Source organism: Mus musculus, chromosome 10, assembly GCF_000001635.26.
Source record: "Mus musculus strain C57BL/6J chromosome 10, GRCm38.p6 C57BL/6J".
Lineage (NCBI taxonomy): Eukaryota > Metazoa > Chordata > Mammalia > Rodentia > Muridae > Mus > Mus musculus.
This window is the reverse complement of record NC_000076.6, coordinates 75,636,610-75,660,438: the sequence shown is the minus strand read 5'-3', so window position 1 is coordinate 75,660,438 and position 23,829 is coordinate 75,636,610. Positions and strand designations below refer to the sequence as shown.

General features: G+C 54.7%; 2 protein-coding genes across 9 annotated transcripts in view; both read left to right on the top strand.

Annotated features, from left to right (window-relative positions):
• Cabin1 (calcineurin binding protein 1) overlaps window positions 1-14,329 on the top strand; it is a 118,248-nt gene extending 103,919 nt beyond the window's left edge. For 4 of the 7 annotated variants that reach the window (XM_006513020.4, XM_006513019.4, XM_006513021.2 and 1 more), the window contains 8 exons: window positions 1,642-1,805; window positions 2,547-2,643; window positions 2,987-3,664; window positions 4,999-5,073; window positions 7,297-7,564; window positions 12,218-12,382; window positions 13,338-13,564; window positions 13,752-14,328. In XM_006513020.4, coding sequence (XP_006513083.1) covers window positions 1,642-1,805; window positions 2,547-2,643; window positions 2,987-3,664; window positions 4,999-5,073; window positions 7,297-7,564; window positions 12,218-12,382; window positions 13,338-13,564; window positions 13,752-13,895 — 1,818 coding nt within the window. In that variant the 3' untranslated portion in view covers window positions 13,896-14,328. Of the gene's footprint in view, window positions 1-1,641; window positions 1,806-2,546; window positions 2,644-2,986; window positions 3,665-4,998; window positions 5,074-7,296; window positions 8,720-12,217; window positions 12,383-13,337; window positions 13,565-13,751 lie in introns of those variants that run through there. The other 3 variants (XR_001779404.2, NM_172549.3, XR_001779405.2) reach the window with 3 other exon arrangements.
• A 2,101-nt stretch (window positions 14,330-16,430) lies between these two features.
• Window positions 16,431-23,820, top strand: Susd2 (sushi domain containing 2). Of its 2 annotated transcripts, NM_027890.5 has the most exons (15): window positions 16,431-16,565; window positions 17,769-17,976; window positions 18,163-18,314; window positions 18,839-19,006; window positions 19,490-19,664; window positions 19,782-19,983; window positions 20,165-20,250; window positions 20,337-20,605; window positions 20,701-20,844; window positions 20,939-21,097; window positions 21,844-22,092; window positions 22,202-22,474; window positions 22,581-22,757; window positions 22,833-22,938; window positions 23,069-23,820. In NM_027890.5, the coding sequence occupies exons 1-15, from the start codon at window positions 16,496-16,498 to the stop codon at window positions 23,091-23,093; spliced, it is 2,463 nt and encodes an 820-aa protein (NP_082166.3). In that variant the 5' UTR covers window positions 16,431-16,495; the 3' UTR covers window positions 23,094-23,820. The 2 variants fall into 2 exon arrangements, with proteins under 2 accessions (NP_082166.3, NP_001156385.1); NM_001162913.1 differs by lacking the exons at window positions 17,769-17,976; window positions 18,163-18,314.
• The last annotated feature ends 9 nt before the right edge of the window (window positions 23,821-23,829 follow it).

Genomic DNA, 23,829 nt, shown 5'->3' with positions numbered 1-23,829 from the left:
CCAGCAGTGGAGCTCGGTACAGGTGTGGATGCTTCCCTATGAAGACCCATAAGGCTCTTTTCCTCAAAGTTGTGGGGTAGCCACTCGTCTGTAGCTCTAGGAGGGTTATTCCTTGTCTCTGAGCTCTATTATTTATCACATGTCTGTGGAAAGTCACATGAGAACTCCATGTATGATGTCTGGGATGTGCCGCCTCAAGAAACAGAACCCTTCCCTAGCCTCACACTGTTGGGCCATGAATACCTTAATGGCCACTGTAGTCTATGTTAGGCTCTCCTTAGTCCTGGAAGAGGACTGGGCTTCTTGAGACAGACAGACAGACAGACAGACAGACAGACACACACACACACACACACACACACCGTGTGGCTTTTTGTAAGCTGTTACAGACAGACATGTGAGGAATATATAATTGTGTTTGTTCTCTTGGGTGTGGGTGTTTTCACCCTCTAGCCTGTTAGGTGAGTGGGCTTGAAGCCTAGGATGGAGGCGGTGGGGCCAGGGACTAAGGGTGTTAAGCTTTTCCAGGCTTCCCTCATCAGCTGAGGGCTAAAGACACCCTGCCCTCCCTCCTCCCCCACCCCCTTGGCCTTCTAGAACATGGCTTATACTTCGGTACATGGACCACTAATGGGCAGCAAGGAGCCATGTGAACAGAGGCCCATGTGGGTGCTCCTATAATCCCTGGGACTGGCACTGTAGACCCAGAAACCCCATGATTCAGCCAGTCAGGATCCAGGACCTGTGCTAGCTGGTGCTTCTCAGGGGTGACTACAGGGCCCCACCTGGGATCTGCCAGCTTCTTCCAGGCCACCGAGGTAGGTTCTGTGTCAGACAGGTCTCCTGAGTGTTGACACACCACTTCTTCCCTCTGGCATCCATGGTATCCCTATACCCTGATGGACCCCAGAGTTGTTGAAAATATTTAATCCCAATCCAGATTTTCTACCCTGTCTTTAACCATTTAGTTCCTGGATAAAAGACGCACACACAACCTTTATATTAAGCCTTGATCAGCACAAGAGCTGGGCAGGTATCTAGCCTCTATGCTGTTTTGTCTATTTCCTAGCCAGTAATCCTACTATATAATTTACCATGTTTCGTCTGGGCAGCTCTTAACTCCAATCAGCCAGCCTATGTAGCCGTTATTTTAAGATTCTTACCCCATGTCGGCTTCTCTCTCTTCCTTTTTTTCCACCTGTTTGACCCCAAGCTCGAGAACCCTAAACTCTACCTCCAGCAGCAGCTATTGAGTGTCACTAGTCCTCTGGTTCAGTATTTGCTCCCCTGGGAGTTGCTCCTGCATCCTTGCACAGTGCCTGTGCAGAGTGTGAGCACTGCATGACAGCCACCATAGGCAACAGGTCCAGTAAGCATGTGGGATACAACCACATAAAGGAAGGGGCTGAGGCAGCCCACTTGGTGACTGACTAGGGAAAATGCTTACAGAGCCTCACATATACAGTCCTATGCCATGAATGTAAGCTGAGTAGGTACAGGCGGCTGCTGACATGAAGGGGCTGAGAAGTCCCTGGCTAGGTCCTATGCATAGTGGCAAGCTTGAGAGGACTTCAGGCAGGGTGTCCCTAAGGCGCCAGAGAGGTGGCAGCCTCCCTTAGCTTGTGCTTCCCCATCCCATAGGGCATCTGGCGGATCCCCGTGGATGAGATTGACCGGCCAGGCAGCTTTGCCTGGCACATGAACCGCTCCATCGTGCTGCTGCTCAAGGTTCTAGCCCAGCTCCGCGACCACAGCACCCTGTTGAAGGTGTCCTCCATGCTGCAGCGGACACCAGACCAGGGCAAGTGAGTGAGCCACCACACACAGCCTGGCTCGTCCTCCTCCCAGGCTTGTCCCCACTGCTCACACCTGGCTCTGAGGTCTATTGGTCCAGAAGTCCCAGCCTTCCCTCACTCCTGAGGGACATCTCTTAGTATCTGAAACACAAGCCCACCACCACTCTGCCTTAAGCACTCTTAGACTGACACAAGCTGGTAGTCTCCATGTTTAGACCATCCCTCCTGCCCAACCTGGGCTCTCAGAGGCACTAGCTAGCATGGGGTGTAGGGAATAGACATTCTGAAAGTGGCCCTGGCCCTAGGGAAGTAGGAGGCAGGCAGCAGAGGTCTTGGATCTCAACAGATATCATGGCTTCATTGGCCAGAAGTATGGGCACAGAACAGAGTGTATCTGCTACAACTGCCAGGTGTAGAGGTTGGGGGTGCTATACCTGGAGATACAGCTGACACGGGGCTAGCTTGGCCATGAAGCATAAGCATCCCAGAAGCCAACTTGAAGGAGAGGAACTTAGCCCACTTCTGACTGACCTGTACTTCAGAGGGCTCACGGCAGCCACTGGGACCAAGTCAGAGACTTACTGATGATGAAGTATATGATCCAAAGAGCACTTTAGGGGAACAGACTTAAATAGATGGGCACAGTCACAAGTGTTCCTGGGGTGGAAGTAAGGTGCTGACTCATCAATTAACTGTACTATATGGCTTCTGACACTGTCCCACTATTTCTGTCCCTCTGTATGACCGCAGGAAATATCTGCGAGATGCTGACCGCCAGGTCCTGGCACAGCGCGCCTTCATCCTCACTGTGAAAGTGTTGGAGGACACACTGAGTGAGCTTGCAGAGGTACGTCAGCCTATCACAGCTCACCCCAGGCCTGTGCATAAGGGCCAGGGTAACAAGTCTCTGCAGCAGCCACAGTTAGTGGCCAACACAAGTCCTCTCTTGATGTCAGCTCCCCGTAAGGCTCACATCGCAAAGCTCCTGGAAAGCCAGGCCATCCCAGAAGCAGCCTGCCCCCACACCTGCTTATGTGTAAGGGGGTGGAACTACCCGAGGAACAGAGGAGAATGGGTCTCTGGGAGAGTCTTGACGGCTGGCACACATAGCCAGAATGGCATTGGGTAGAGGGACCCATGGAGGATCTGATCCAGGCAGAGCACCCGTAACTTGTCTGGCTTCCTTGTAGGGGTCAGAACACCCAGGATCCAAGGCCTGCGGCCTCTCTGGAGCCAGGATGACCACTGATGTCTCGCACAAAGCCAGTCCCGAGGATGGCCAGGAAAGCCCCCAACACCCCAAGAAGCTACCTCTAGCTGATGGCTCAGGACCAGGGCCTGAGCCAGGGGGCAGGATGGGCCCTCTTAACCAATTGCCAGTGGTCACAGACATAAGGGACAACACAGACCAGGGTGGGGAGCAGAAAGACAAAGAGAGTCCCCAGGTGGGGCCCACTGAACCCATGGATACCAGTGAGGCTGCTGGTCGCCACTCAGACTTGGAACAGACATCACGTCTGTTGCCGGGCCGCCCCCCAAGGGACCGGGGCCCTGAGAGCCGGTCTGCTGAGCTTTCCTTAGAGGAGCTGAGTATCAGCACCCGGCAACAGCCCGCTCCACTGGCCCCATCCCCAGCAGCCCCCACCACAACTGCTGCTCCCACTACCATGGCGGCCAGGGGAGCGGGGCACTCTGAGGAGGCACCTCCAAGGCCTAATCGGAAAAGGAAACTCCTGGAGGACACGGAGTCTGGCAAGACTCTCCTACTGGATGCCTACCGTGTGTGGCAGCAGGGCCAGAAGGGCATGGCCTATGACCTGAGCCGCATCGAGAAGATCATGTCGGAGACTTACATGCTCATCAAGCAGGTAGGCAGCCTGTGCACTGACCCTGGGGCTGCAGGCCCCTTCATTGCCTGGGCCTTTTGTTCCCTGGAGGTTCCTTCTTGAGGCCACATGTATCAGGGCCCACCCTGAGATGGTGTTAGGGATTGTGCCCCCTGCTTGAACACTCTGTACTTTGTGAGGTTTTTTTTTGGGGGGTTGTATTTTTATTTTTTAGATTTTCTCTGATGAATAGGCAATAAGTTTAGACACAGAAAACAATGAGGTGTATGCTGTGAATTTATCCTTTAAGGAAGACGAGACTACTGTACAGGTCCAGCACAGGAGTGTGTGTGGAAGCCCTCATCTGACCACTTTGTGGGGCCTCTGGATATTTTTGAGCCACTTCCTGATATGGGTGGCTGTGGTACCCAGCGTAAGGAACAGAGCTAGGAGGAGTTCAAGCATGGCAGCAGCCCTAAGAGCCCGCCACCCTTCTCGGTCTGCCAGATCCCCACTCCACATCAGATACATTTTTCTCCATAGGAACAATCAACAGAACTTGTGAGCAGTACAGATGGAGTGACTGTCCGGTGTGGTCAGTTCTTCCTAGCACCTATGAGCCCCCTTACCCTTGCTGGCATTATTTCTCCTATGAATTCCCAGGAACAGTGCAGTAGTTCTGCTCTGTTCCCTGCAGGGGAGACCAGGCCATTTCCTATAGTGCCTGCTCCTGTCTTCACTTGACAGTGCGTGGCCATCTTCTTCAAGTCACACCTGCTTGTTCAGGATTACCCTGTGTGTGACCGCCATGTGTGTTAGCACTTAGTTTATGGTGTACACTTAGTGTGCCCATCCTACCTGGGCTTCCAGAAGGCACCTCCCCCTGGATTCAGCAACTCGTTTGAGCTCACCTCGTTTGAAAGGTAGATGAGAACCCAGCCTGTGACAGCCACTTAAGCAGCCGAGCTGGTAGGGTCTTGCTGTGTGGCTCGGGCTGGCCGGAGACACTTCATCCTGCCTCCGACTCCCTCATGCTGACATTGCATGTACCTCAAAGCCCAGCTCTCAGGTGAATTTGAAAACTTCATTGGGTCCCAAAGCCTCTGTCAGTTCTCAGCCCTTGAGGACATAAATAACTGACCATGGAAAACAACTTGAAGTAGTCTGAGGGTTGACTGGGACCAGTCCTGACACAAGCAGTTGGTACATGGACCTTTGGCCTGCATCCCCACCTGGATGACGGTCTCGGGTGCTAGGCGTGGTCCTCACTGAGAATAGTCCACATAGGAGTGCCCTTCTTGAGCTGGGAAGTAGGCAAGGGAGCAGGTCATGTACTATGGCCCAGGGTCCCCTAATTTAGACATCTCTCTGTTCAGGTGGATGAGGAGACTGCACTGGAGCAGGCTGTGAAGTTCTGTCAGGTCCACCTTGGGGCCGCTACCCAGAGACAGGTAAGCTGTCCTGAACACACTCCCCACCCACTCCCCAGCATACGCCAGCTCATCATGCTGATCCTGTCCCACATCGAGGCCTGGGCTGCTGGCCCAGAGGCAAGTCTGCCCCGAAGCTAGTTCCTGTGGTCCTCGTGGGCCCAGGATGGAGGAGCAGGAAGTATCTAGGCTTCTGGATAATGGGTCAGTACCCCAAAGTGGTAGTGACTTGACAGGACTCAAGACATACATGTGTGACCTAAGGAGCCATGCTTTGGCTCTTTTCATAGTAATAAGTAAGGACAGCATCTAGCCATTGCGCTTCAGCTAGGAAGGGCCTGGCCTTTGTGACTGGTAGAGAAGTGATACCAGAACCGGGCTAACTAGTATCAAAACAGCCAAGAACATGGAGTGGAGGCAGGCAAGCAGGCAGTGGCGTGGGGGCCACTGAATATGGTAGGGACCAGGGGCTTATTCCAAGCCCAGGGTATCCAGGTGCTGATAGGCAAAGGAAGATGTCAGAATCCCAGGATGGTAAGAAGGGCTGGCATGCTGGATAGCTGTGAGAACCAGACCTTCCTGGGATGGGCTGAGAAGTCCCATGAAGGTAGAGCTCCCGATGGCTCAATGAGGTGGTGCACACCATTAGTCCTGGCACTCGGGAGGCAAAGGCAAGTGTGTCTCTCTGAGTTTGAGGCCAGCCTGGTCTACATAGAGAGGTTCTGTCTCAAGAAAATGGAAAAATGGGGGGTGGGGGGGCTGTGCTCATGTTTAATCTTGCCAAGACTCGGGAGATGGGAGGCAGGCCCATCAGGACAAAGCCACATTCTCCCAAAGCGAGCGTTGAGAGCCTGCAGGTCAGAGGGTGCCTTGGTCTTATCTCAGAAAAGGCAAAACAGCCTCCATGCCATTGCTGGTCTAGCTTCTCATCCTAAGGGTGGCCCAGGTGTTTTGGGGTACCTTGTCCTAGGAGCCCCAGCGGTTGGCAGGGATCTATCTTAGGGGAATAGAGCATGAGGTCATCAACACTGCCCAGACTCTAGATCTAAGGCAGCAGCCCAGGGATTCATCTTGGAGCATGTAGACTGTAGTCCACCTCCCAGATGAGGATCAGAGTCCTCGGCAGGATTGAGCAACCAGCCAGCAGACGTCACCACTTGACTGTTGCCCCCAGACTTCTTGCATATGGGTAGACAGACTAATTCTGTGTAGTTCAGGCTGGCCTGTAACTCAGCGGCAATCCTCCTGCCTCAGCTTCCTGAATACTGGGATTACAAGTGTATACCTGTGGGCCCAGCTTATATCTGACTTTGAAGGGACTTAAGTGATAAACCCGTACAGGAAATAGCAAGCACCCTGCCTTTACTGGTGCTGTGTTAACAAGGAATTAAGGACAGGAGAGAGTCTCATTTCTTAGAGGAGGAAGCTAAAGCCAAAGACCTGCACACAGTACCACTGGAGTGCATGGGCAGAAGCTGCTGCCAGTGGCCCTCGAAAGAACCAGGCAAGGAAATGGAGTAGATGAAGCTAGGATAGGATCCCTACATTTCAGGCTGCCTGCTGCTAGGCAGTGTCACCTCCTGGAGTACAAAGCCAGAGTAGAAGAGAGCCAGGCAAGTGGTCCTCAAGACCTGCCACTCCCTCCCCAGGCCGCACGGGATGGTGTACCCTGGGTCCTCTTACCACCACATACAGCTCCACTTTTCCCTTGAGGCATCTCAGAGAGCCATTTACTGTCTCTTCATCTTTCCACATGCTTCGCCTCTTCTAGGAAAAGCTAACTATAGGCTCCCCTCAAGTTTTGAAGTAGGCTCCGTGTTCTCCCTACTGAAAGTCTAAAGTTTAGGGAATAGACTAGTTAGATTTTTCTCTTGGAACTTGCCCACTAGTGGCCCTACATCGTACATAGAGACATAAGTGAATAGCTTCCTCCCAGGCTGGCACTGAGGAGGGAACAGGGAGACAAGCCAGAGGTCTTTACTGAGGCCCTGCTAGTATGGGTGGATGTCTTCAAGAGAGGGAGGAGCTGGACTCTGCCTGTGTGTCAGTTGTGTTCTGGTAGACTGTGGCTCGTGCTGGTAGACTGTGGCTCGTGTTGGCTATGCCAGAGAGCTCAGAATGAGGCAAGATATGATGTTGGCATCCAGGGTCCAGATGAAGTGTCACACCTATGCGCCTGAATTGGCTAGCACGGGGCAGTATAGTACCCCATTGACTTTCCTCACTTTGCCTTTGTCTTCACAGGCCTCAGGAGATACGCCCACTACCCCCAAGCACCCCAAGGACAGCAGAGAGAATTTCTTCCCTGCAACAGTGGTCCCCACGGTACCTGACCCCACAGCACCTGATGCTCTCCAGAGGCCCAGTGACTCCCACCTCAAGCCTGTATTGGCTACTGTCATCACCTGCCCTCCCTCAGCTTCAGCCTCTATCCCAGACCTATCCACAGATCCTGGAATTCCCCGGCCACACAGGCCAGAGACTACCCCCAGCAGGGCCCCTTTAAGTCCTGGTAAGTGCCATCTCAGTTCACCTGAGCCAAGTCCCCTCTGCCAGGTGCCACAAATCCTTCCCCTCTAGAATTGGCAAAGAAGCATATGGGGTGCCCTCCAGCACCCCCAGGCTTACCCTGGGGCTATTGGCTGTTAGTCCAGGTCATAGTTGCTAGCAATATTGGTGGTTCTTGCCCCCTGTGCCTGTCCTGCCTGCACGTGGAAGGACCAGGAGAGGGAGCATGTACCATCGCTGAAGGGTTTGCCATGTCCTAGCCTCTGCCCCAGCAGAGCCCCAAAATAGGAAAGTTGGCTTTATCAGTAGTAGAAAGGAAGCCAGTGTAGACCAGGCTGCTATGGAAGGCTCTGGCCTTGGCAGGCTTTGAGGCCCCAGGTAATGTCCAGGACCAGATATGTTCCCACTGGTGGCATGACAAGTTGAAGGCAGAGCCAGGTCAATGGATCTGTGAAGAAACACAGGATGGGATGGAGGTGCACAGGCTGACTCAGTCAGGTGGAAACCCTCATTTCTTCTGAAGATCAAGAGCCACCAGGCAGGGTGGCCAGCATGGCAGGCAGGACGTGTTCTGGAACCTTCCTAGGAGGAAGAAGGCCTCAGTGGGCAAGATGCCGTCCTCTTCACTGCCGCAGCTACTTCTCTGGCTTTGTGGTTGGTGGTGTCTGACTCTGCCCACCCCCAGGCATGCTCCCTGTTGACCGTGGGCTGTGACAGACTCTGACATAACAGCTCACTTTTCCAGCAGAGACTAGTCTTCCACCCTTCCTTCCCTCACCCTGGTTCAGGTCCTGATCAGTGTCCTATGCTCCATAGTTGCGTGGTCACCTGCCCAAACCGGAGCCATCTGTTAAGGTTCGCCTGTCCTCCCAGCCACATTGGGAGCTGCCACCTTCAGCCATGGGACCTTGCCTTTGTCTCCTATTTCATCTGCACAGTGGGACAGTGAGCCTCTATCTGTGCTGCCTGATTGGAGACTGGGTTGGAAGCGCCCCTCTCAGCTCCTTCTGGGGCTCGGTGCCAGGCACCGGGATTTTCAGCAGATGCTCTCCCCAGGTTACCTTGAGGATTGTGCCAGGTTAGGGACCCAGTCACTCACCATTTGTTCCAGAGGAACCTCTGAAGGCCACAGGACAGGGCGGTTGGCAGTTGGGCTCAGGTGAGCATGCACAAAGCTCTGGGTGCCATCCGCAGCTGTCCTAATCACTTCTATCTCCTCACACCACAGGGCTTGGACTCACGGTAGCAGATGAGCTCAAAGTACAGGGGGCAGAGCCAGAGCAACTTTGTGGCTGTTAGTGATCACACAGGCCCACACCGCCGGTTGCCTTGCCCTCTGCTCATCTAGATCCTAGACTAGCAATGGCTGGCATCATGGAGCGTGTCAGGAGTCTCCCACAGCATTCCCAGTGCCGCCTCCCGTTAGCAGGGTAGAAAGGAATGAGGGTTTCCACCTGACTGAGTCAGCCTGTGCGCCTCCATCCCATCCTGCGTTTCTTCACAGATCCATTGACCTGTTCTCCCTTCAGCTTATCATGCCTACAGTGCCATGACACCCACTAAGCTGCCTTCCCTGGGTCCTGACCCAAGGTCATACCCATGTGCCCCACGACCTTGGAGAATCTGAGGACTGGGGTGCCAGGCCCAGTGTTCTGAGTGGGCTGTTCCTAGTTGATGGTCTCCTGTGCAATTGAGTTGAAGTCATTAGCTGCTCTCCTGAGTGGGTGACAGCCTGTCTTTCTTGATGGGACCTCTGCCTGGTTCTGTTGATGTCTTGTCTGAGCGAGCACAGCAGGTAGGCAGCTACACCACTTTTGAACGCTGGCTGGCAGGCTGCCTCCAAGCAAACAGAATCCTACAATTCATATCTTATTTCTGGAGGTTAGCTCTGGGGAAGAGTACCTCCTTCTGTATGTATATTCCACAGTAGCACTCTGACGAATGTGGATAGGGACAGCCCTTAGCAAGAACTTGGTTGGGCCTGGCCAGAAGGCCCGGGCACACCCATCCCCTGACCAGCCTGCCTTCCGACTCAGATCAGCACATGTTTGTGGGGATTTTCCATGATCACCAGAGCTCTCTGGGGTAATATGGGGACCAGTTTGGAACAGCCATGTCTGTAGGGCCCACATCCTGCATCTCTTCAACTAGTCGAACCCTCATGGAAAGAGTGCCTCACCAGTTCCTAGACTGCCCAGCTGTGATAGGCTAGTGCAGCAGAGTGGCTGGGTCTGCTGTTCCTGTTGATGGTACAGCCTGCTTACAGAGGCCCTTGACAGACATATGTGGGGGACTTTAATAGCAAGAAGTTAGAACGTGGGGCTAAGTGAAGACTAAGCCACCTGGGAGCACAGTTGCCTACCCAACAGCCTCCCAAGGAACATATGGGAGGGCCCAGAAGACAGCTGCGGAAAGATCCTGGTGGCTCTGCCTCCCCACCCACGCTGGCCAGTGCAGTGATCTAGCCCTGGCTTATCCTGCCTGCTACATCTACCCATGCAGTCCCAGCCTATGCCCAGCCCCCACCACCTTAATGAAGGAGAGTTCCTTTTTCCTAAAGCTGTCATGTGAAGAAAATAGTTAGGACAGCAAGTAGAAACAGAATGTAGGGGCCACAATGTCAGCTTGGTCCAGGTCCTGAGAGTCCAGGGGAGTCTGAGCCAAGCCCCAAGCCTCCTGGGACAACCCCCACAGTTCTGGTGCCAGGCTTTAAATCTACTCCAGAGAACAGGAATGGGTTCTCCTAATGGCGTCCTGAGTGGCCAGGCTAGCCCTAGTGAGGGGAAGAGGTGCCCTTGCTTCGTGAGTATCTTCCCCTATGTCCACATCTCCGCTGGACACCTCTCAGTACTGTCCTTCCTCAGGATGCTTTTAGGAAGGAAGCCTGGGCTCCACGCGGTCCTGAAGCAGGCCTGTGGGACCCCGTGACCAGCTTTTGTTTTGTTGTTTTGGTTTCTCTTTGTAGCCCTGGCTGTCCTAACTCACTTTGTGGATAGGCTGGCCTCAAACTCAGAGATCTGCCTGCCTCTGCCTCCCAAGTGCTGGGATTAAATGCCACCACCATCTGGCCAGTTTTTTTTTTTTTTTTTTTTTTTGTTTTTCGGGTATTTGGAAAAAGAATTCCCAGCAGTGTTTGCTGTTACAGTTGAAGACCTTGAATAGTAAACAAGTAAGGGGGCACTTTGGCCACCTGAGGCTGCTGCTGCAGGGAAGGAGGAGCCAGCCACCTGACACCCATCCTACCCAGAGTGCACCTTGGTCCACCTCAGGGAAGTCAGCCATGTTGATCCAGATCATCTAGAAGGATGGTACTCTGGAGAAGTTTTGTTGTATTTGGCTTTTTGAGTAGTGTCTCAAGTCCAGGCTGGCCTCCAGCTAGTTACAACCATCCTTATCTCTGCCCCCAACTCAAAGCCAGACATTTGTTCTGCCTGTGTGTCCTAACCCCCACCTCTGCCACTCAGGAAACCCCTGTTAAGCCAGCCAGCCGCATCAGGTGGAGCGCTGCCCTCTGTGGATGGGTACGGCCTTGGGTCCAGGCCCAGAGAAGGCAGTTTGGTTGGTGTATATCTAGATTTCCACCCTGCAAATGGGAGGTGGTGCTAAGAATGCCGCAGGGCAATCCTGAGGTGCTCCACTCTGCCAGCCATTGTTTGTCTATGACCCAGACTTCCAGGCAGTGAAGACAAAAGAGGGAGTGGCTCAGGTCGGGTGAGATCCGGTCTTCTCCAAGTTGGGTGTGGTAGGACATACCTTCCTCCAGAGCTGAAACTGGATAATCTCATGAGTTTATCCTGAGATCCAGAGCAAGAACTCCTCTTTAAATAAAGAGATAGAAAAGAGGAGCCCTCTGGACCACGGAGGCTCAGGTGGAAGAGTCCCATGGCACTCAGGTTCCTGCCTTTCCCCTGCTGAAGGAAGGAGGTGGCTGTCCCTGGCAGGGGCAGGGTGAGAACTGAATGAGTGGGGAGATGGGAGAGAGATCCTCACTGGAAAGGCAGGGACAGCTGTGTCCCTAGTTCCATCCAACCACATGTGACCAGTTCCAAGGCCCTGCCTTGTGCTCAGCAGGAAGATATGGTACCCTTGTGTTCCTTCCTACTTTGGTCTTAGTTGACAGCTTTGGTGGTTTTTACTCTGGTTGTAATCACCATTCCTGTGAGCAGGAGGAGGGATAGGCACCCTCACACATAAGCCCACTCCTGACAGCCATGGCGGTATCTTACCTAAGTCTAAGAGCTGTGTCCCGTGAGCAACTTAGAACACTGTCTCTCTCGCTCTCTAGCCAGTCAGGCCCCTCAAGACTCCTAGCCAGGCAGGCATCCCACAGATTGTCATTCAGGACAGAGGGACATGGCACCACCTCATGAAGACCAAGGAGGGCTCCGATTATGGCCCTGGCTATGTCAGGCCCCACTGTACACACACAGACACAGTCTACTTAAGGTGTGATACATTTCTTGAAACTACCTGCCTGTGCTTTGCTGGTCCTTGGCTCCTGTGGAGATAGAGCGCCGCATTCCCGTCATAGGGTCATAGGTCCTAGGGCATAGTCAGGTCCTGCAAGGCCTGGCACAGAAACGTGGATCCTGGGGAGGGGGAGGGGCTTGCTCCAGGGAATGGGGATGTTCCCTGTCACTGGCCTGTGTCTCCACAGAGGGAGAAGAGGCATCAGGAGTGACGGAGGGCACCAGCATTCTACCCCAAGAACCACGCTACAGTCACCAGATAAAAATGGCTGCCACAGGTCACCTGGCTGAGCAACACTGCTGGCCAGTGGAGGTTGCTTGCCAGACAGGAGCTGAGCCCACCTGCAGCCAAGGTAAGACCAGTTAGGAGCAGCCCCGCACCAGCTCCTGCTAGTAGGCTGCACACAGATGACAGCCATAGGTGGACTGAGGACAGACGGATGTACAGAGCACAGGAGGGAGTGAGGACAATCCTGGCTGGAGTCTGTCCCAGACCATCAGCAGGACCCACAGCCTCATTTCATCCCAGCTCCACAGAAGGGTCCTACTGGGGGGGGGGGGTCTTTCTTAGGCCTGTAGTACTACAGAGCCCAGGGGGCAGTACTGTGTGGGGAGGAGTTTGTGCCCCATCACTGAGGTGTCCCTGTGGGCACTGAGATGGAGCACAGACATTCCCTCCCTTATTCCTTCCAGCCACTCTACCAGCTAGGCCCCTTGAGACCTCTTGGCCAGGTCTCCCACAGACCACTCAAGAGGGAAGGACATGGCGCCAGCTCACAAAGACCAGGCAGGCCCTGGATAAGCTCCCACTCCTTTTAAAGAGATGAGGCTGAAAGAATGTGGAGCCATGCCAGGACAGCTAGGCTGCTCCCAGCTCCTGCAGCTCCCAGGCGGCTGCCAGGTTCCAGATCTGCACTCTGCCCATAGCCCTGACTGCCTCTGGCCTCCAGGAGACACAGAATGGACTAGGGCCAGCCTGTAACCCCTACTTGAGAGGGAGTGGTTCAGAAGATACAAGGTTTGGGTTGTTTCGGTGCTGGGGACCTTTCGGAATTCCTGTGAAATCTCAGAAGAGCCACTAGAGTCCACCGATGCTCCTGTGTTGTGCCTAGCTACAAATACAAACCTAGCATTCCAAGGGCTGCAACAGCGGTGAGACTGAGACCCTGACAGTCAACCTAGGCAGGCCAGAAAGGCATCCATGATGTGGGCCCTCTTGACTTCCTGTGGAGGAAACTGAGTTCTTAGCAGAGAAGAGACAGGCAGACTAAGGAGGCCAAGGGAACTTAAACTCAGGTCTCTCAACAGCCTCCAGCACTAAGGTCCCCAGCAGTGGAAGTACTCAGACGGCTGAGAGCCATCAAGGCAAAACTGAGTCCAGCAGGGCCAAATCCCGCCTCCTGCCCAACATGCCAAAGCTGGTGATCCCCTCGGCCACCACCAAGTCCCCTCCTGAGATCACCGTCACACCACCTACCCCTACCCTGCTTTCCCCCAAAGGCAGCATCTCGGAGGAGACCAAGCAGAAGCTGAAGGTGACCGTGGGCACCAGAAAGGGGGCCTGCTGCAGGGGCTCATGAAGGGGGTCTGGAAAGGGGCTTGAGTTGCTGGGAGACTTGGAAGGGCCCAGGTTACTGCGGGCCCTGGTTGAGTGTTTGGGTTAATGTCAAGAGGTTCAGAGTAAGGCCAGTCACTCCTGACCATGTCCTGCTCTGTATGCAGTCAGCCATCCTGTCTGCCCAATCCGCTGCCAATGTGAGGAAGGAGAGCCTGTGCCAGCCAGCCCTGGAGGTTCTGGAGACATCCAGCCAGGAGTCCTCACTGGAGAGCGAGACAGACGAGGATGATGACTTCATGGACGTATGAAGGAGTCCACCCAGAGGCCTGCAGCCATAGCAGGGCAACAGCAAGGCCTGGGATCCCTTTGTCCAGACCCTGGGCAAGGCCAGAAGCCTATGTGAGGTAGCGTGTCCTGTGGTCTCCTAAGCTGCCCAGCCCCCTCTTTACAGCACCCTGCCTGGGTCCAGGCTGTCCACACATTGTGTTGGTCCAGAGGAAGATAAGGCCTGTCTTAGGCACGTACGTGCACTGGCTGTGTTTTGCGCAGTAGGGATGGCACTTCTTTTTGTAATGAAATACTGACTTTCTTTCCAAGCCCATGTCCGGCTGATCAGGCCCACAGCCGAGTGCCCAGGGAGGCCAGCTTGGGTTCTGGTAGAGACATTATCAGGAGCCCAGCTCACCCCACACCCTTTTTTTGTCATTGTTGCTTCTTTTTCTAATAAAGGTGGAAAATAGTCTCTGCCTCTTTGCTCATCCTGGGGGATATTCGCTGTGCAGGGATTCCTATGCAGAATCCCTGGGAAAGGACGGAAATGTCTGAGAGGACATTGGGTTTCCAAGAGCTCCGGTACTGTAAGTGGGAAGTCCCAAAGAAAGCAGAGCTAGGTGATGCCGGGGAGTTAGCCGCAGGGCACCACGGGAAAGAGCAGCCCAAGAGGGAGCCTTACTGCATCATAGTTCCTCCCAGACACTACACTAGAGTGGTGACCAGGACAGAACACATGTGAGCTGCTGGCTTAAAAGATTGAGGCGCTGGAGAGTTGGCTCAGTCCTTAAGAGCACTCGATGCTCTGATTCCTGCATGCATGCACGCACGCACTGCAGTCCACACCCAGCTCTCAACTCCAGTTCCAAAAGAGCCAATGTTCTCTTCTGGCCTTTGCAGGTGCTGCAACACATGTAGTGTACAGACAGTCTGCAAAATAAAAATGTAAGATTTGAGGAGAAGCCAAATTGAAGCCCTAGAAGATCATGCTATATAGCCTGGATCGGCCAGGTCAGCCCTGCCTCAGCATCCTGAGTGAGGTTAAGGCATGTGCCACAACACTTGACCAAAACTGAAACAACCCTGCCCTTCCTGGGCTCCACACCATCTATCTTGGAGATACTTAAGTCCTAGCACCTCATACCTGCCTGCCATGACTGTCACCCATAGTCAGAGCCCCATTTATCTCTCCTTGCAAACTCTGGACCAGAATGAAGACAAGTCCGAGTCCATACGCCTGTGTGCCGCCATAGACTGAGCCCTCAATGGAGAAGAATCTGTTGACTAGACCTAATAATCCAAGGCCATGGATTGGAAGCATGGCAACCCAGGATGGGTCCTTACCAGGCCAGCCATCTGGACAGCCAAGACGCTGGGGACAGCAGTCACTTAGCCATACCCCTCTGCTTACCCATGCCTCTCAGGGTAGGGAGTTACCGCAATCCTGGGCCTGGGTTGTTAGCATCGACTGCTACCACCACAGGACCTCAGTGTGCACACAAAAGCACCCATATAGAGCCCCTTGTGGCTTAGTAGATTTTCTTTCCCCTGGAAGGTGGTGACTTCTCAACCAAATCCACCTATGGGGTTGCAGGTATAATAGGGGCAGGGTTACCTTAGGGGTAGTTGGTTCCCACTCCTATACCTCGGGTCTCCTCAGATACTCGTGGGAGACACTGTCACCTCCAGCCCCGACTAGTTCTGGGTAGTCATTCTAAGTGAGAGGGGACTAGGCCCATAGAACAATAGGCTGGCTGAGACCCAGGACCAGAGGAGAATCACAGATCAGATGGCTTTGGTTCACAAGCCAGCCACCTGAGCACCTCCTCCCCTGTGAGGCTAGCCAGTGTGTCTGCATTGAAACACTACAGATCCCCTGTCCTGATGTCTAGCCCAGGTGACAATCCCTGAGTGAGAGAGAGTCCCAGCTTTGGGGTCCTTCATGAGTCACCCTAGTATCAAGGTCTCCCAGAAGCCAGTAGCTGGTCTCCACCAGGCTCCTTCCTTCTAACCCTCAACAGGATCTGTTAGCTCCCCAACTGACAACACTGGAGCTAGGCTGGCCTCAGCCCTGGGCTCCTCCGTCTCGGTAGTGACTCTAAAGCTGGCTGGCTATTCATCAGAAATGACCCAGTCTCAAGTCCATGCTATGTGCTTAAAATCCAAACAGATTAATTCTTTCTCCACCTCCGCCTGTCAGGCTGAGTGTGTGTTAGCAACACCTCCCTAGGGGAAGCAGAGGTCTAGGTCTGCCCTAAGGGGCCAGGACTTCTCCCACCCAACCAACAGAAACCTCACACACAAGACTGGACTGTGACCCCAGGGTCTGAGCTGTCTCGCCATTCCGCTTCAGGTGCCAAAGGTCTTAGCATCTGGACGCTCCAGCCCCTCATTCTCACACAGGGTCCCAAGGCTGTGATGATGCTACAAGAATGTGCTAACTAGGCACTTCGGGCTCTGCCTGTCTATCGGCACCTGTGGACTTTGAGAGGGGGCGGGGAGGGCAGGGGAGGGGAGGAGTGATGCCGCAGAACGCTGGGCGGGGTCAGGAGGCGGGGCCTGGCCAGCCAGGCAAGAGCCTGCCCTGCAAATCTCTGAGCCACTGTGCTGCCTGCTGGTTGCAGACACAGGGCACACCATGAAGCTGGCCCTCCTGCCTTGGATTTTGATGCTGCTCTCAACAATACCAGGCCCCGGGTTCACAGCAGGTATGCCCCCACTTTGTCCTTCTGACCTCCCTGTTCATCTGCCTGATCAGCCAGGCCCTAAGCAGACACCCCTCTGGGCTCAGCTGTCTATCCATCTGGCAGTCCATCTGTGACTACACTGGGGAGTACTGGGAAGAAACTGGGGGGGTGGGGGGGGCTCCTGGATCTAGACACTTCTGGTGGAGATGGGAGGTCTGAACCAAGCTCATTCTGCACTCACATAAGGGCCTGGGAGGGAATCCCGGAAGACCAGAGCCTGCAGCCCAGCCTCTGTGAAGGGTGCAATCACACAGGGAACCCCCTGCCTCTCATCTGTCCCTGTGCTGGTCCTTCTCGGCGCAACCAAGAAAGTCTAGCAGGAAGGATGAGCCTAGAGCCATGGCCTTTCCCTGAGCTGAGCTGGGAGTTAACCAGCCTGCAGTCTCCTGCTTCACACAAGTGCCACCACCCTTCTGGTACTTTATCTCATGGCATCTTGAAGCATCTTCCCACACCCCTTGCAGTCGTTAAACCTTAGCCGATAAATATTTATTGCTGCTCCGGAGTATAAGCTTAGTGAGGTGGTCTAATGGCTTAGACCGCAGCCCGGCTCCTGGTGGATCTCCATCAAGGGTCTGGGGAAGGTGTGGTCTGGCCTGGGAATTTGTACCTCACCCCAGTCTCCACTTTTCAGCTCTGGGGCTGAAGTACAGCCCTACCACAGGTCTCCACAGCCCACAGAGGAAGTGGGCTGAACAGCTAGGCCTAGACAGGATGTTCCACAGTTTCTATGGGGTATTCCCAACTACACTGTGCTGCAACCCTCACTGGAATGTCCCCTCCTATCCCCTAAAAAGGGAGTGTCCTGGCTGCCTTCTCAGAGGGTGGGGCTCTCTGAGATTCAACTGTGTCCCACCCCCAGAAAGAGATGGGACAAGCTCAACCCAGATACCATTCCCTCCCCGGCCTTCAGTAGGACTCTTGGTGACTATGTACCCTATCAGAAAGCACGGGGACCCTTTTTTAGCTGTGAGGACCCACAAAGCCACTCCATTACCTGTGCTAAAATGGAGCCCCGCCCACAGAGCCGGTGGCTTTCCACCATGCCACTTGGTAGCCATAGCAATCCCTGGTCTGTCTCATGGACGCTTCTCACAGGCTCCAGGGGAAACGGGCCCTGTTGGTCAGGCAGCTGACCCTGGGACACGGGGCTTTCTTCTCCAGGTGCCCAGGGAAGCTGTTCCCTGCGCTGCGGGGCACAGGATGGACTCTGTTCCTGTCACCCAACCTGCTCGGGCCTTGGCACCTGTTGTGAAGATTTTCTGGACTACTGCCTAGAGATTTTACCCTCCTCAGGGTCCATGATGGGTGGCAAAGACTTCGTGGTGCAACATTTAAAGTGGACTGACCCTACTGATGGGGTCATTTGCAGGTGGGGGGTGGGGACCTAAACAGCTAGGTCATTAGGGCTCCTACACGCTCAATCCCAAGCATAGAGTGGGGGAGCTGGAGGTAGCACCCTGGGACCGAGGGCAGGCAGGAGAACACTGGCGCACCTAGCCTAACCCATTTCCATAGCTTTTGGCTCAGGCTGCCTCCACCCATCTCTGTCCCTCAGGTTTAAGGAGAGTATCCAAACCCTTGGCTATGTCGACGACTTCTATCAAGTGCACTGCATATCACCCTTGCTCTATGAAAGCGGCTATATTCCCTTCACCATATCAATGGACAATGGCCGCTCCTTCCCTCATGCAGGCACTTGGCTAGCTGGTGAGCTCTCACTCTTTCAAACCAGTCTAGGCTGTTAAATTAATAGACTCCACCCTCCCTGGGCCCTGGTTCCTATCTGCAACCCCAGGCCAGGGGACTTTCCCCAATGCTAATCCATGTGCGCTGATACTAGACCCAGTCTGCCTACCTGTCGCTCTGGCTGAACCAGTCCCTTGGGCGAGGGTTGCTGTCATTCATTACTCCACCACTGGCATCTAGACCAGAGTCCTGGCCCACAAGGAGTTGGAGCCATGGGGGTCTGATTCAGACCCAGCCCCCTGATGGTTCCTCAGCAAGGGCCTGGGGAGGGGCCAGATGAGAGGCGTGGTCTGGCCTGGGTCCTCAGTTCTGCAGGAAAGACCCTTTATCTTTCCCGGCCATGGTATCTTCCTCCCAAGGGACCCTGAGGGAGACCATCACCTGACTGCTGTCTGTCTGTCTCTTGGAGGTTCTCAGAACCCTCCAGGTCTCTTGTGCACCATTAAGTCTTCACTCATTCCTTACGGACTCGCCCCTCTGTCCAGCACATCCCTACAAAGTGTCTGAATCCGAGAAGAGCCAGCTGGTGAACGAGACCCATTGGCAATACTACGGCACTTCAGACACCAGGGGAAACCTCAACCTCACCTGGGACACTTCAGCGCTGCCCACGCCGGCCGTCACCATTGAGCTGTGGGGCTATGAGGAGACAGGTGGGGCCTGCCAAGGGCTGGATGGGGGTGTCTGGAACTTTCAGACACTCAGATGTGAGAGGAGGAGTCTCAGGCGGGGATGGAGGAAGGGGTGTGGAAAGGAAAAAGAGATTTCGGTCTGGTGGTATAGATCAAGGAGGGGTTTGCAGCTAGACAGAAACAGCAGTGACTGCTGGCATGCATGGTAGGCCCCACAGACCGTGGGAATGTTGGATGCTGTGACTATCGAATAGATGGTATGTAGTGAAGACAGAAGCAGCCACCTCAACCCTATCTCCTCTAAGCCTGACATGGAGCAGGGCCAGTGATTCAAGCGCGTCCCCGCTGGTCACACAAGCCAGGGACCCTGCTTAAGCATCAGAACATGACAGCCCACGGGGGAGCATCTATTACTTTCTTTCCTTCATTCAGGCTATCAGTGCCAGAGACTGAGGGAAGGGAGGGATCCTTGGAGGGCTGACCAAGGTTTTTCTCTTCCCCTAGGAAAACCCTACTCTGGGAACTGGACCTCGAAGTGGTCCTATCTGTACCCTTTGGCTACAAACATCCCCAATACCGGCTTCTTCACTTTCACCCCCAAACCCGCATCACCTCAGTACCAGAGGTGGAAAGTGGGTGCTCTGAGGATCAGCAGCAGCAGGAACTACCCAGGAGAGAAGTAAGGGCCTCAGCAGATGATGCAGCGGAACCACCTGCCTGCAGGCTTGCAGAGCTTGCTGAAGAAGCCCCAGAGGTGTGGGTCGGGCCTTCAGCTGGCGCGTCATTTCTACTGCAGGGATGTGCGGGCGCTCTGGACCAACGATCACGCACTGGCCTGGCACCTGGGTGACGACTTCCGGGCAGACTCCGTAGCCTGGGCCCGAGCACAGTGCCTGGCCTGGGAGGCATTGGAAGACCAACTACCCAACTTCCTGACGGAGCTGCCAGACTGCCCCTGCACCCTGGCCCAGGCCAGGGCTGATTCTGGCCGCTTCTTCGTAAGCCCCTGAACCCAATAGGGCCCCAGAGAGCGGGAGGAGGACAGAAGGGGCCAACCTCCCTGACTGAGTTAGGGAGGCCGGCCAGGAGGTAGGGTGGGGTCAAAAGATTCCCCGGAGTTGGTTCCCGGGGGAACGAGGGAATGCAGAGCCCGGGTGACAGGCACTGGATATTCTGCAGACTGACTATGGTTGTGACATTGAACATGGCAGCGTATGCACCTACCACCCAGGGGCTGTGCACTGTGTGCGCTCTGTGCAAGCCAGGTGAGCTACCCGATCAGGGATAAGGGATGGGCAGGGCTTGGGGGCAGCTGCCAACAGTGGCCCTGACCTCCTCCTACCCTACCTAGCCCCAGGTATGGCTCAGGCCAGCAATGCTGCTACACGGCAGCAGGGACACAGCTCCTGACTTCAGACTCGACAAGTGGCAGCACCCCTGACCGTGGCCACGACTGGGGTGCACCCCCATACCGGACTCCTCCCCGTGTGCCCGGCATGTCTCATTGGCTCTATGACGTCATCAGCTTCTATTACTGCTGTCTTTGGGCTCCTGAGTGTCCCCGTTATATGAAGCGCCGGCCCTCCAGTGACTGCCGCAACTACAGACCCCCACGCCTGGGTAGGTGCTGGCCTGGGTACCTGATCACAGAGGGAGGGTCTTGCCTGGGTGGGAAAGACCAAAGAAATCTACCTGATCTTCTGCTTTTGATTCAGCCTCTGCCTTCGGGGACCCCCATTTTGTCACCTTTGATGGCACCAGCTTCTCGTTCAGCGGCAATGGCGAATATGTGCTATTGGAGACCACCCTGAGTGATCTGAGAGTGCAGGGCCGGGCCCAGCCTGGGAGAATGCCCAATGGTGAGGCAGGGCCCTGTGGCCTCTACGTTGGGGGGTGGCACTGCTGGATCATCCAGGGTAGTAGACAAGAGCCCCATTGTGAACCCCCACCTAGGCACCCAGGCCCGTGGCACAGGGCTGACTGCAGTGGCCGTCCAAGAAGACAATTCGGATGTGATAGAGGTGCGGTTAGCTGGCGGGTCTCGGGTCTTGGAAGTGTTGCTGAATCAGAAAGTGCTCAGTTTCACTGAACAAAATTGGATGGACCTGAAGGGTAAGTGACGCAGTCAAGTATGGTCAGCAGGTTACCCGTGTTTTTCACGCTGTCCTTAGTCCTGGCTGTAAGCTGTGGTAGACTCTGGCTCAAATACAAAGGCAAAGGTTCTTGGGTCTTGCAGAAGTCAAGACCCACATGGCCAGGTTAGGCACCGTCTGTGACTGTTTTAGGCCAATGAGGGCAGTTGCTCAGCCTGAGGTCTGTTCGCATACCTTCATATCCACGGGAGTGCCTGTGTTAACCAGAGGGCCTACATGGAGTCCTGAAAGGCCAAGGGCTAGCAGCTAGTCCTCCGAATAGCTCACAGAAGCCTAATGTCCACAGTGATGGAAAGTGCCAGCCGGGAGCCACAGCATAGCCTCCAACTCCCCTGACACTAGGCTGTGTTGCTCCAGAGCTGAGCAATGAGATGGCTCCTGGTGGGAATGGGTGAGGACATCGTATACAAAGACCCTCAGGAAGGGCCAGGCTGCTGTAGCCTCCTCAGGGACTGACCTCCCGACACGCAGGCTCAGCATGAAGGAGGAGGAATCCCTGGAGGGGATAGCCTTGAGCCCATCGGGCATCTGAATGTGTGTAGACGTGAATTAGGAGAGCTAGCACGTCACAGTCAGCAGACGGGTGCATCCTCTTACTTCCTTACACGTATCTTCTACCCTCCCTCAGGCAGGGCTGTGTCAAGGGGTGCAGGGGCAGAACAGGGCCCTAGAGAGTAACCCTAAGCCGTCTCTACTTGTGGCCAGGCATGTTCCTGTCAGTGGCCGCTCAGGATAAGGTGTCAATCATGTTGTCATCGGGGGCTGGCCTCGAGGTCGGTGTACAAGGTCCTTTCCTGAGTGTGAGCATTCTGTTGCCTGAGAAGTTTCTGACCCACACCCGTGGTCTCCTGGGGACACTCAACAATAACCCCAGGGATGACTTCACCCTGCGCAATGGGCAGGTCCTGCCCCTGAATGCCAGTGCTCAGCAGGTGTTCCAGTTTGGAGCCGACTGTGAGTGACCCAGGGCAGGGAGGGAGAAGAGGGATTGGTCAGGGTGACACAGTGGGTCAAGGAGAGAAACTTGTCTGTGCCCACACAAGAGTGACACCTGTCTCCCCAGGGGCTGTTTCCAACACGTCTTCCCTGTTTACTTATGACTCTTGGCTTCTGGTCTACCAATTCGTGTACGGACCCAAGCACAACCCCAACTTCAAACCACTCTTCCCTGATGAGACCACACTCAGCCCCAGCCAGACAGAAGATGTGGCCAGACTGTGTGAGGGTGACCGTTTCTGCATCCTTGATGTGATGAGCACAGGAAGCTCGAGCGTGGGCAACGCCACCCGGATTGCCCACCAACTGCACCAGCACCGTCTGAAGAGCCTGCAGCCTGGTAGGGAGTGGGGAGGGACTCAAGGGGTGGACCTCTCAGATCGCCTAGCACTCCCTCCCCCCCATTCAGTGGCCAGCAGTTCAGGCCTGTCCTCTGCTCTGCCCAGTGGTATCCTGTGGCTGGCTACCCCCACCTGCAAACGGGCATAAGGAAGGCTTGAGGTACCTGGAAGGATCCGTTGTCCGATTCAGCTGCAACAATGGCTACAGCTTGGTGGGGCCGGAGAGTAGCACCTGTCAGGCTGATGGAAAGTGGTCTATGCCTACCCCAGAGTGTCAGCCAGGTGAGCTGCCCCTCCCATCCTGCCTCTGCATGCCTGTGCCTTCCTGGCCTTTGTCGCCACTTTCATCTCTCTCAGGGCGGAGCTACACGGTGCTACTGAGTATCATCTTCGGAGGCCTGGCCATAGTGGCACTGATCTCTATCATCTATATGATGCTGCATCGCCGCAGGAAGAGCAACATGTAAGACCCTACCTGTGTGAGGGCATCACTCAAGAACTCCCACCCCCAGCCCCGCTGCTCTTTAGCTTTCTTAGGACCTAAGAGCAGTTGGCGGGACTCCGGTGCCATGTTAAACCTATCTCTGTTGTAGGACCATGTGGAGCTCACAGCCCTGAGACCAGAGCACACTTGGCTGACAGCATCGGGCCACGTGCTCACCAAGACCCAGTCTCCCCGGGAGAAGCGCAAAGAACATGTACCCTAGTCCTATGAATGCCACATCTAGTATCTGTGCCTTGAACACTATGGACCCAATACCTGTCCTAGCCTGTCCTTCTGACTGAGACATGATACCGGATAGTCTTAACTCCAGAACCCCACCCCCAACACTTCTCCATCAGTAACCTGCACTTCCTTTGTCTATTGGTTATGACTCTAACTCCTCAGACTTAAGGGATGGCCTTCTTGTCCCGTCCTAGAACTGGAGTACCTATGTCCCAAGCCCTGCGTTGGAAGCTCCCATTTCAGTTCCTCACTCCCCAGAGCCTGATAAACTGAGACCTGGTGCCTGCCTTCCTGTGAGGTCCCCCAGAGCTAAACTGCCTTGATTCCTGCCCCATGGAACAACTTGAGAGCTCGGGTTGGCTCAGTCCCACAATGAAGAGTGGCCCCGGAGCCTGAGCAGTGAGAAAGAGAACTGTCCAGCAGAGAAGAGACCTCTTTTGTACCCCAGGCTTCTACTCTTACCTCTTCTCTAGCATACTCAGGAACGCCCTTCCATCCCCATACAAGAACACAAGCTCATGTTACATCTTTCCTGGTTCCCGTCTGTTTGTGTTTCCCCACGGTTCCATAACTGTCCGTGAGGTCACCCACTAATAGCATCAGAGTTTGAGCCCTGCCTGCTTCCTC

What these genes read in the sequence shown, in the direction of transcription:
- Susd2 (NM_027890.5), top strand. Translation starts at nt 16,496, where the DNA reads ATGAAGCTGGCCCTCCTGCCTTGGATTTTGATGCTGCTCTCAACAATA. An exon ending in CTACAGACCCCCACGCCTGG is followed by an intron (nt 20,606 to 20,700) that starts GTAGGTGCTGGC and finishes CTTTTGATTCAG; the next exon opens with CCTCTGCCTTCGGGGACCCC. An exon ending in GTTCCAGTTTGGAGCCGACT is followed by an intron (nt 22,093 to 22,201) that starts GTGAGTGACCCA and finishes CTGTCTCCCCAG; the next exon opens with GGGCTGTTTCCAACACGTCT.